General features: G+C 36.5%; 1 protein-coding gene across 1 annotated transcript in view; it reads left to right on the top strand.

Moving 5' to 3' along the window:
- Nucleotides 1–742: 742 nt before the first annotated feature.
- The window catches only part of LOC128992959 (intermembrane lipid transfer protein VPS13A-like), a 56,470-nt gene continuing 44,981 nt past the window's right edge, over nucleotides 743–12,231 (top strand). The window contains exons 1-12 of the mRNA XM_054416705.1: nucleotides 743–787; nucleotides 2,354–2,579; nucleotides 2,878–3,065; nucleotides 3,363–3,532; nucleotides 4,595–4,856; nucleotides 5,832–5,928; nucleotides 6,472–6,683; nucleotides 7,406–7,531; nucleotides 7,734–7,869; nucleotides 8,666–8,773; nucleotides 9,478–9,570; nucleotides 10,405–10,520. Coding sequence (XP_054272680.1) covers nucleotides 743–787; nucleotides 2,354–2,579; nucleotides 2,878–3,065; nucleotides 3,363–3,532; nucleotides 4,595–4,856; nucleotides 5,832–5,928; nucleotides 6,472–6,683; nucleotides 7,406–7,531; nucleotides 7,734–7,869; nucleotides 8,666–8,773; nucleotides 9,478–9,570; nucleotides 10,405–10,520 — 1,779 coding nt within the window. The remainder of the gene's footprint in view (nucleotides 788–2,353; nucleotides 2,580–2,877; nucleotides 3,066–3,362; nucleotides 3,533–4,594; nucleotides 4,857–5,831; nucleotides 5,929–6,471; nucleotides 6,684–7,405; nucleotides 7,532–7,733; nucleotides 7,870–8,665; nucleotides 8,774–9,477; nucleotides 9,571–10,404; nucleotides 10,521–12,231) is intronic.

Raw genomic sequence — 12,231 nt, forward strand, 5'->3', positions numbered from 1 at the left:
TAATCTAATGGCCTAAGCCCCATAAAAGAAAATATCATAAAAAGACTACTTTATATTCATTATTAGAAACTTTTATTACTAAAAAAACTCTAGAATTCATATTTGCCCTCAATCATCAGTTTCACATTGATGAAAATAATTAGATAGTAACAAGACCAGGGTTTGGACCCCCTCAAAGTGTGTAGTCATTGTGCTTGTAGTACAGTTCTTCCTCAATCTCTAGTGTGTAGTAGATAGTAGTATGGTCAGTATTGTAGATCGGAGTCATGTGATGTAGGCGGGCTTCCCATAAGATGTTACGATGGTGTGAGGGGATCCTGGGTCATCAGCCCGCCTTCTGGTCAAGTAGTCAGTAGCCATTAGATAGTAGTCAGAAGTCAGCAGTCAGCAATCAGCATCCTGTAGTCAATAGTCCGTAATCAGTCAATGTAGTCCGTAGCTTGTAGCTCATGCCTGGTAGTTGTCGTCTGGCATCTCAGGAGTGTTGCAGTATTTGCTCACAAGCTGCTTCAAAAGGTCCCACAACTTGGCAGAGATCCACTTGGCAAACGGGACTGTAGGAAAGAAAATACACAAGATGATACCTGTTATGTAGAGCAGAGCACGGACAAGGTCAGGAAGGATAACACGCATCCTCGAGGGCTTCCTCTCCACGAGAGATTCAACGTCAAACACAGAAGACATAATTAGACTTGTTTATCAAAATCAAATCGAATTCAGAGTGAACTTTTACCTTGTTGCTATGGAAATCCTTATAAGAGTCAAAGTTGAAAAATCTAAATATACTGTATACTGTGTACTATCACTATCCTAATACCTATTCCATAGCTACCTTAATGTTGTAATAAGGCCTACCTATGGCTAAAGAACAGAACACAACTAGACCTTCATGGTATTAATTGATAGTAAATGATTTAATTTACTTTGTTCCTAAATTTTAAAATCCAAAATGCATATTTGACACAAATGGTATATATTTTTAATTTTCTTTACCTCAAGATACATACATTGAATAAATTAACCCACTGTTTGCATTCCAATGAAAAGCCAAAAAATTACTGTCAATATACTATATTTGCTTCAATGTCTCAGTTTTATCAGACTATAGCCCAAATATCAATTGTTTTTAGTTTTTATAAAATAAACTATTATTAAAGAAGTGAATGACAAGTATTGTCATATGATATCTCTATGTTTTTGGTTTACTGACATTCATTTACATTAACGGTGGTAGACTATAACGTAATAATTTGCTATGGTAAGCCTGTAATCATTGACATTAATATTTTAATCACTTTACTAATATTATAAATGTGAATTTTTTGTGTTTGTTTGAAGTTCAATCACACATTAACTACCTACTAGACGGATTGGGCTGAAATTGGACATGATGATAGCAGCTCACATTCCCTATTAACATATAGGCCTAATTGTCATCTCAAAAATCCTTTTGGGCTCCGCCCCAGTGGCTCTGTAGTTCCCCATGTTAACCTTATGAGTATTCATATTTAGTAGGAATTAAAGAATTTAGTTAGCTGTTTCGACTAAACAAGTTGGTTCTATGATATGCAATATCATTAAAAACTAAAGTTATAAGGTTTACCAACAGGGTGCAGCACTATTATTTTTCTGCTTTTATGACAACAGCTAATTTGAACTAAGCAGAAACAAAAAGCTGTGATACAAAATGAGAACTGTCAAAGTAGGATGGTTTACAGTTATATTTATGTTTTTAATTTAATGAATAATTTGTGACATTGTGCGAATGTTTAATTTTTCTATTGTTTAGGTGCAGTAGTAGAACATTATGGCTATTAGATTTTTTATACTATAGCTTACCGTAAATTTAAAGAACCAATTTTTTTCAAACTGTGCCTAGTTTCCAAAAGCGCTTGTGAATAAAACAAACTATTATATATTGGCCTTGTTGAACATTTAAATTTAGTTATGCATTTCATTATTAATTGCCAATATCTCCAATATAAGTTACTTTGAAAAAGTTTAAGGTTTGAAGTAAGGTTGTGTATCAGTTGAAAAATTTAGGTTTTTTAATTGCTGTATATGTTGGGAACAAAATGTGTATTTTTGTATAGGCTAGATGTATTTATAGCCTATTAGTTATTTGACTCTATTCAATACACGTTCTTTGTGTATAATGAATAAAGAATGATTTGATTTCATTTTGATAACACAGTCATTAAACGGGAAAATATAACTCTTTGAAACAGTTTGTCAATACAAGCACATATAATATTTATTATGTGCGCTAAATTTACTAATTTTTTTGTTTGTTTTACCACACACACTTAGTGAAAGAAATTTTAACTCTAAAACTAACAGATATTTTGTGTAGGAGCCGATCATTGAACCGATAAGTGTGCGGCTGGATGTGAAGCGTACGGTGGCGTACCACACGGCAATGTGTGCACAGTCACACGTGTATGTGCCATCCAGCAGCCAGCTGTTGTTGTACAACGTGCTGGGTGTCGTAGACAACATCAGGATCAACCTGGGCCAACGAGACCTTGCCACTCTGCTCTCAGTGTGGTCTGATAACTTCAACGACGGCCGGTTCATCGGTGAGTCGTGTCAAAATCTCTCAGCGTTTCAATGTATGGTGACATGAGCACCTTGAGTGGTTATTGCATTTACTGGTTTGGACTTCTTTTTGGACCACACATTTATTTAGGATTAAAATCTGAAACTATCAGGAGTTGAAGAATGAATAAATTTCACAATGACATTGGAATGGTGAATTAAGTGAGTCGCTGTTTAAAAGGCATTACTGCTGGTGGAATTCAAGAACGTTGATATATTCTTTCAAAATCAAGGAGTGTTTTATAAATTGCTAATTTATTCACAACATGATTATTTCAGGTGAGATAACCAGCAGTTGGCACTCTGTGTCCTTGGTTGACCCTGGCTCTCCATCAGCTGTTTCTGAGGACCCAGCCGTCCGCAAACTGGCTGCGTTCTTCTCTCACAGTGAGCAAGTCCGCAAAGAGGCTTCTCTCAGTTTTCAGTTTGACGGATTGCAACTCTTTCTGTTCAGTGACATGGATGAGGTATTGTTTTGTAATTTCTCATAATGCTTTTTTATCGTAGGGCTGTGTTGCATTTTTGTTCTCTAGTAATCCTGAATCTCTAATAGGATTATAATAGGTTTGGAGGTATGATACTTTATGAAATTATTTTTGACAGATAGTTTCACTTAAATTCTTTTATTTGTAAGCAACAGAGTTTAGTACAGATTATTTATTCATTTATTGGCAATGAAAAATCTGCAATTATAGCAACAAATACCTTCCAATAGTCGAAAAGTAATTTATAACACAAAATATGAACCTAAACTTAACACACAGGTGCTGAGTTCGCCAGTGAGAGACTTGAACCACGGATTGTGCAAGCTGGAGACAGGAGAGGCCATGTTGAGTCTAGAGTCATACACGGACCACAGCATGGAGCTGAAGATGTCTCTGCAGTCTTGCCACCTGCGCGACATCCGGCCTGACAACAACAACTGCATCAGGAAGTAAGGATAAACACAGCCTTTAGACGTGACTAGCAAACATGCATTATTCATAAAAAATGCTTACTTAAAGAGATCCTGGCATTTGATGGCACACCAAAATTTCACAACACTTTATAAATACTTGATATTTTACATATTGAGGCTTCTTCAGAAGGAAGTAAATAGAATGACAGTTACAAAACTAGCATTGTTTTAATTGTCTAATCAGTCAGGCCACCACAGCACTTTCTAAACACTAAATACTGAATTTAGTCTTTAAATGTGCATACATATAGACAAACAAAACTTTTTACTTTGCCGTTATTGAGTGTGTATAGACATAGACAAAAAGAATTAAATATAGACTGTCAGCATCAGCCGTGCTGCGGTTAGAACCATGGTTTCCATAGGTTCTGGCGCACACCGCTAGGACCGCCGAGTAGTTACATAGCGCTTACACCGTAACTACATGGCGCTCCCAGGTGTGTGCGCCAGAACCTATGGTAACCACAGCACATCTGACAGTCTATATTTAATTCTTTTTATCTATGGCATAGAGCACCAGGGGTCTCCAACCTACAGTCTGCAGGCCACATCTGGCCCGAGAACAAATTTTATCCGGTCCGCAAAGGCGTAGTGGAAAAATAACTATTATTATATAATTGGATTCTTCTAATTTAATTATGTATGCCTCTAACTCATCAGAGTTAAGAAATAAAGGTTTTAGTTGTCTGTGTTATTGTTGGAACAATTCTTAGGGTAATTCAACTAGCCTACAACTGTTTCGTGCTGCAAAAAAATAAATATTTTCAGGTAATAATGTCTTGCTATTTCAAAATCCCATGTGGGAAAATTAGTCAGAAGTTTAAAATTTTAAAACCGATATGGAACACAATAAATTGGTTAGGGTATCAGACTTTAGTACTGTACAAGAGGGACGGATTAAATTCTCAGTATAACCACAAATTATTTAATGAATTTGGAGTGTTTGTTTGAAAGTGTTTGTGTTAATGTACCTTCTTACAAAACACCAATGGCGCAGACACTAAAAAAATCATACAAATTGTCAAATTTATTATACAGAATCTTCCAGTCGCACGGTGGCGACCAACAAGAGAGCAACAGCCACGTGTCAGTGTCCACTCCACCCATCGTAGACATCACGTTCCGCCAGTCCCACACGGGGGATCGCTGCGTGGACGTGCTGGTGGAGCGGACAAGACTCAACCTGTCTGTGCCGTTCGTACTGGAGCTTGGCCGCTTTGTGCTCGACGCTCTACCCGGGGACAAGACCTGCGAGGGCGGAGTCATCAATCATGGCTACGTAGGCGACACAGGTGTGCAGGTGAGGAAAAGAAGTTATGTTTGTCTTTGTGTCTCCCCTAATTAAGGTTCTTCATGAATGGTTTGTTGGTTTTTTAATGTTTAAAGATGTTACATTTATAAGCGAATTTTCCTATAGGGAAGAAGCTATTACCGTAAGTTGCAGGGTAAAATCTGGGACCGATTTCCTTTTTTGTTTTCATAGCCCTAGAGGAAAAATACAGTTTTTGTAAAAATGGTTATATTTGTGTATCAATTACACATATACAAGCCACGAATACTAGAAAAATACCGGTATGGATCATAAACTTAAACAAATGATGTTTTTGGCCTGAAAGTAAACACACCCCTATACTAATAGCATTAATTGACAGATGGTTTTGTTTACTTTCGGGCTAAAAACGTAATTTGTTTATGTTTATGAACCATAACGGGTATTTTCTAGGATTCGTGATACAATCTAGTTCTTGCTCCAAATTTAAAACTATGACTACAGCTGGATGAATGACATTCAATAGTTTAGACAATCACTTGGCAATGCTCTGATTTATTAATTAATTAAGCTTTAAATAACAAATGTAAATTTAGCAGACAGGTTTCATTCAACTTTTGTAGAACAGATAAATTATAGGTTCTTGTAGAAGTGTTGGAAGGTTAAGGTTTATACAGTAGATGCTTGCTAATCCAGTATGTTCTGACGAGATAATGATAGATAACTGATCGTCATTTTAAAAATATATTATTTTGAGACTAGCAATTATACTGTTAATTTTACGCATTGTCTGCCGATTATTACTGACTCTGCCAATTGCTCCTGATGCTTGCCAATCCCTCCCGATCCTACCAAACGCTCTAATATGGCTTAAAACAGATTCAATATTTATGTTATACATTTGGATTAATACTGTATCATTAAAAGTACCAGACCATTGGATGCTAGGTTAGCAGGTTTTTACTGTACACTACTTGTAGTTCATGATATGTTTTTGTTGTACAGGGTAAAGCCCCCATGGAACACCCGAGGCCTCCCAGTTCCAATGACAGCACCAGTGGCTACTTCTCCTCAGGGGCGTCTTGTGTAGATGATCAAGCAGGTTTGTAAAGCTAAGATCAAATAAAAATATGTCAAGCTAATTATTTACCTCTAATGAAGACTATGACTTAAGGTTGTTTAAGTAAAACAAGTAAACTGAAATGTTGTTTAATACCTTGTTTGGTTTTCAAACGATTTTTTGACATGCAGACTAGCCTCATAGTTTGTTCATAGATTTTCTACTATACTCATTTTGACTAAACCAAAGTCAAAATCAAAATCACTACGGTAAGCAAAATACCAACTCATAAAAAACAATCAGTTACAAAAATAAGTAAAAAGGTCCATCATGAGTGTCTTGAGTGTGAGAACAGTTGCAACCTGTATGACAATAAACATGACCTATCTCCAGTAAGACCTGTACCACTCCCTAGTAAGAATGGCACTTAGTGTAAAACTGTACCAACAAATTAAAAAGATCCTGTTTGAAGTTTGAACTCAAGTTTTCATTATTACAATGGTTCATGCTGCACGCCTCCTGTTCTTTATTTAAGATTGTATTTAAATAAACAAAACTTATCAAAAATATTGTATGTTATGGCAGGGTTGTCAATATCGCTGCAGTTGCGCAGGCCGGAGGTGATGCTGTTTGCAGGTGGGGGGTCAGCTTCAGTGGGGGAGGATGGCGGGGGCCAGGCACTACTGCTCCGGACAGAGTTCCTGTTGGACTACAGTCGTCATCCGGGACATAGCAACCTTGTCTGCTCCCTCTCCGGACTTCATATAGTGTCCAGCAACAAGAAGAGACCTCATCTTGTGAGTACCTATCTATAGTGTGGGCGAAATACTTGTTTTACAAGACAATTCTGTGTGTATTCCAATTTTTAACTATTGGTGTGTCAAGCAGAGTTGCACACCAACTATGGGTTAAACCATCAGTGCTCAGTGGTTTGTGGATCCTCTGTCTCAGTATTTTAAAATGTATTTAAACTTATAAGACTAGCATTTACTGGTCCAAGAATTGTTTTATGATCTGCTAATAGTTTCAAACTTCAAAATCCTCTTTGTAAGAAGATGTACTATAATGATCTACCATGATGAGTGGTTGAGCAGGGACAAACTGTGTCCGAGGGCATTATGAACTTAATAAACTGATGCATTCTGCCTGAGGCAGATGCTCACCATGATTCCATGAGTGCTTTCCCTTACCACAGCTCTAAGTAGGTCTCATCACTGTTCACACTTCCTAAATGCTTTATCCCCATCATAGATCCTGAACAGACGATGGTGCTTCCCTCTTCAAATTACCCTTACCTTATCCTTACTTACCCTTACTCTATTATTTTTGGATTGCCTCAGGAACATCCTGAGACAACTGAAAGGGAGAAAAAAGTGAGCTTGCTTACCCCTATATTCTCTGTTCTTCTTGAGCCTATGACTTGACGTACATTTATTTACCTATAAGAGAGATATCATTGAAGGTTGTGTTGCAATGAGGTCTGCAGATGATGTTTATGCATTGGTTTTCCTGTTAACAGGTCTTACACCCATGTGATCTCGAGTTCTCCCAAACTTTCAAGGCAGAGGAAGGTCTCAAGGTCCTAGTCAGCATGAGTACCATTGACATTAGATTGTCAGCAAGCATAGTTCACACACTCTTAGACGTAAGTGATTTACATCAAGTCTTTAAAATTTCAGTATTTTCATTTTGTGTTAGTGATCATTCACTACAAAATATTACTCCTCCAAGTCCTTATTTTTTTCTGGGTGTTTGTGGTAGAGTCTTGTTAAGGGTACCAAAAAATGACATTTGTGTGACACAGAAAGGTAAACACACGATGTATGATGAATGGTTTTGCTCATCAGATAGTGGAAGAAATCAACCTGCATCTGCAGACTGAAGAGCCTGACCCTCTGACCAACATTTGTCACATGGCCAGCGAGTTTGAAGACTTGTGGTCGCCCAAGAAAATATTGCCTCAAGTTTTCCCACAGCACACTGGTAGGTATTGGTATTTTTACTATGTCTGTAAGGAATATGTTGTAATGGCCTTATTTAGTAAAAAACTAAATTCTTATCTTGAGATTTATTATCTTCTGATCTCACCTATTCCAGTTTGTGCTTAACACGTTGACTGCTGAAAACAACGTACAGGCCAGGGGCGGGCGAGGCAAAGCCCCGGCGCGCCACCGAATCAGCAAACACAATTGGCATTCATGTATTTTAGTCTGATGAATCACAAAAGAGCAGTGGTGAATGTGCTGCGTTACCCCGAGGGTGGACGTAGTTCACTGAAACACCCAAAGGTAGCAGCACTGTCGGATCCATAGCCAGTGTCTTTGTAATGTGGGTCGAAGAGAGAATTCCCCAAAACTGGGACAAAAGCATTGTCAGACGGGATTTTGCGGGAAATCTTTGTACCAACCTACACCAAAATAAAGCTCGCATTCTAAGCTACAGGCTGGCAACGATTATAACATCCTCCGTCTAAGGCTAAGCTCACACCGACTTCAGTATATTTTGGTTGGAGTTCTGTAATCCTAAAATTTTTGTTCTTACTACATAACATTTATGTTATCATGTTATTTATATTTTATACTTTTAGGGATAGAGCTATTTTGATATTCAATCTACATTGCAATTTCCAATCAGTAAATTCAAAACAAGTGTATAAATGTTATACAGTAATTTTAAGAGAGCAATGATTACCATGTTGGTTCCAGCACCTTCACATAAACATCAATGTGACTCTTATTCTTCACATAAGTGATCTGACTGTTTGTGTTGTTGTTTGAAGCAGAGCACCCATTGTTCACCAGAACAGGTGAGGGGAGACTCTGTGAGTCATTGACAGTCTGCATGACCAAGTTACGACTGGTGCTGGAACTGGAATCACCTGTGGGAGGTTTGTTGTAATTTTTATTCGGTACTTAAAAATAAATTTGTTCTTGGGAGCAAAATGTGTTGAATCACTCTGTGAACCGTATCTGCCTGAGAGAAAGTCACAAGAAAACCAGCGTTGCAAAACTGTAAAAGAAATTCAAATAGGTACCTCTTAAAAAAATAACTTATACTAAAATTGGAAAAAAAAAACTACAGCAAATGGAAGAGAACTTTACAAGTGGAAGTTGATATAAAAGACTTAGCACACCCAAGACACTGGAGTTGCTAAATTTGTGATGATCAATTCCCATACACAAAACAGTTTGTGTATAGCAGTTTGTGTAGTTTGTGTTGTGCATAGTTACACAGTAGTTTTTGATTTGGATAACTGGGAATTGGATGATTGAATATTTTACTGAATCAACAGTGGAGTTAATGTTTTGACAAAGTGTTGAGCAATTTTGTGTGAGTGGACCTTTTTCTGTCCTAGGATGCTAGTCATGAGTCCGGAATTGTTTTGCTCATTACTTCAGGCTAGACCTAGGTTACCTAGGCGCAAGACATAATCACTTAGATAAAATCCATTGGTGATTTGGTGGGATTTGAACCTGGGACCTCACGGAACGAAGTTCCGTGCTCTACCACTATAGCTTGCTCCCCAGTGGGCTGGAAGTGTAACTTGTTAGATATTACACAAGTAGTAACAGAGATGTTTGATTGTTTCAGGGTCCCACAACACCAGTAATGTTCCTGTGATCATGTTGAGAGCTGCAGCAGAGGCAGGGTTACACAACTGGTCGTCGTCCGCTCACATGCAAGGTCAGTACAGTGGCCTCTTGGTAATGCCACACCAATACTGCAATACTTCATACTTACCTCATACTTCATACTTCTTTTCTTCATCTTTGACCAGCAGCTGCTGGATAGCTTGAGTCGAAACTAACTAAATTGTCGAAACTAAAGTCAAAACTACAAATGAATGAGTTGCAGGCCGATATCTGTTGATTCATGATACAAACAGTATCCTGTCTACTCAAGTTTACCTACAGTCGGTACTCGGTAGTGATTATTTTTAGTGAATTTCTTGTAAGGGAAATGGCTATAACTATAGTCTTTGTGGTTGGGCCTAGGTCTTGGAATTCTGTACTTTATTGTTGGAGGCGCCCTAAAGCTGAAAACACTGTTTCTTTGAACTGTAAAATATAGGCTATCTGTGTATGAAGGCAAGATAACGATTGTAAAATCTCACTGATTCTGATAAGATTAGGATAAAGTGTGTTAACATCCATACCAACCTAAAAGCAATAATAGTTTCATGCACCACCCTAAACTGGTCATGAAAAATTTGAAGGGACGCCTTAACCTCTTTAAAACAAATTTAATATTTTTTTCTAAACCAGTCAAATAAAAAAAAATACCTACTGGTTTTATGACAGTCATTAGCAGATTACTAAAATAAGATGAAGATGCTCATGTAAAGCATAAAGATGGCTCTCAAATTGGGGCTGCAATTAGTTGTTGAAAACAATTTAAGAGATGAGCAGGTATTTACACCATTTTGAACATGTTTCGGTCATTTGGAAGATACCATCATGAATATATATATACGTTATTCACAACATACAAGATTAATTTAGAAACATACTTTTTCAGGTGAGGTTCAGTTGCAAGTTTCCTACTACAATTCCAACGTAGGCTCTTGGGAACCGTTAATTGAACCTCAGGTAGAGGTAGAGAATGTCTACAGGCCTTGGGAAGTGCTGTTTAAGGTAGGATGTGATTTGATAAACTATTACTTTGTACGTCTGTGTTTTTCTTATAATGTTGCACATTTTATTTTATTTTTGTGTAGGTATATTCACACCTGTGGCAATTCTACATTTTTGTTGGGGGAAGGTGCAAACCCTGTTCTTGTTAATACGCTACATGAGGTTTTTTGTGTTTTAAGACTTAACCCCACATATTATATACCAAAATGTTCGTCTAGGTGTGTAGATTTGCAAACCAAAATTACATTTTTGAAAAAGTTCCTTGGGCTCTGCCCCAGTGGCTTTTAAAGTTCCCATGTTATCCTCTTATGAAGAACATATTTGTTTACATTATGATCAGCTGGATAATTTAATTGCTGTTAATATTTTAGTTGCAATTTGAGGAAACGTGTGCTACAAACATTTACTGACTTGGTTGAAATGAAATATTAACTATTTGAATTTGGGTTTTCGTAAATATTGCAATGGATAAAAGCAAGAAAGTCTGGTCAATTTGATATAGGTACTAAAAAGAAAACTGAATTAACACTGTGCTGCATTTCTTGAGCAATCATTGAAATAGCTGATTTGCAAACTATGGAAACATAGGAAAGTCATAGAACACCACCAAGTAGAAGAAATAATTTTTTCAGAATTTATAATCGTAACAAGCTGTTGGCCCGTCCTACGTACGGGAATTGAGTAGTCAACTAAAACTGAAGTTATGTCAATATTTCCATTTCTAATCCAAGCAAAGTTTAAGCGGTTAAACATTTATTGTAAACAAAAAGCTGTCAAGATGAATTAAAACATGTAAACATTGTTATTTTCCTATTCTTTCCTTAAAAAGACAAACAGAAAAATAAATTGCTTAACCTATCCTTTGAAGACTCAAGGGCAGAGCCTTAATTTGTATACATCAGTGGTTATAGAATCTTACTTATTTCCTAAAATCAATGGCAAAATCACAGACTAATAAACTAACCTGATAGTTCTATAGAATTATTTTATATTCAACCAGCTGTTAGTTATAACAAATTATATTGCACTAAATCAAACTAAAGATTTTAAAGACTACTCAAAAAAATAAATAATATAGATTAGGTACCCTAGTTCTCAAAATTATCTTTCTTTCAACACAAAAATCGTGAAAATCCGTCAAGTGGTTGATTCAGAATCGTGAAATAAAAAAAACCCTGTCACGTTTTAATATATAAGATGATGATGATGATTATGGACAACCTAATGCGGCTATGAGTGGGAAACATTTGTAGAAAACACTAAAAAACTTCCATAGGTAATCTTTGAGTCGACTCTTTTAAAATCATCAGAAACTATGACTGTCATTCGTTTTAAAATAACGCCTGTAATACTTCGCAATTGCTCAAATTTGAGCAACAGGTACACTAGTATCTATTAATTCTGTACGTCCTTTTCTGACAAATGAAGTAAACCTTGTCTTTTTTTGTAGATTCAAGATATGAAACTTTCCTTTATTCAAAATACTGTGATGTCTATCAAGAATTCATTAAACCCCTGAAATATTAAAATTAAATAACACAGGTCCTTGTAAAGTTTGATAGACCAAATAACATATTATTTTTACTTACCATCATCAAAAAGTAAAACTCAAAAGATTAAATTCTTTTAAATCACAGCTACACATATTGTAATGAGTAATTGTTGAACAAGTTTAAATCCAAAATAAAATTATGTAACTGTGATTTAACAA

The sequence above is a fragment of the Macrosteles quadrilineatus genome, unplaced genomic scaffold, assembly GCF_028750875.1.
Source record: "Macrosteles quadrilineatus isolate MER2022 unplaced genomic scaffold, UCM_ALF_1.0 Scaffold_4__1_contigs__length_99947679, whole genome shotgun sequence".
Classification (NCBI taxonomy): Eukaryota; Metazoa; Arthropoda; class Insecta; order Hemiptera; family Cicadellidae; genus Macrosteles; species Macrosteles quadrilineatus.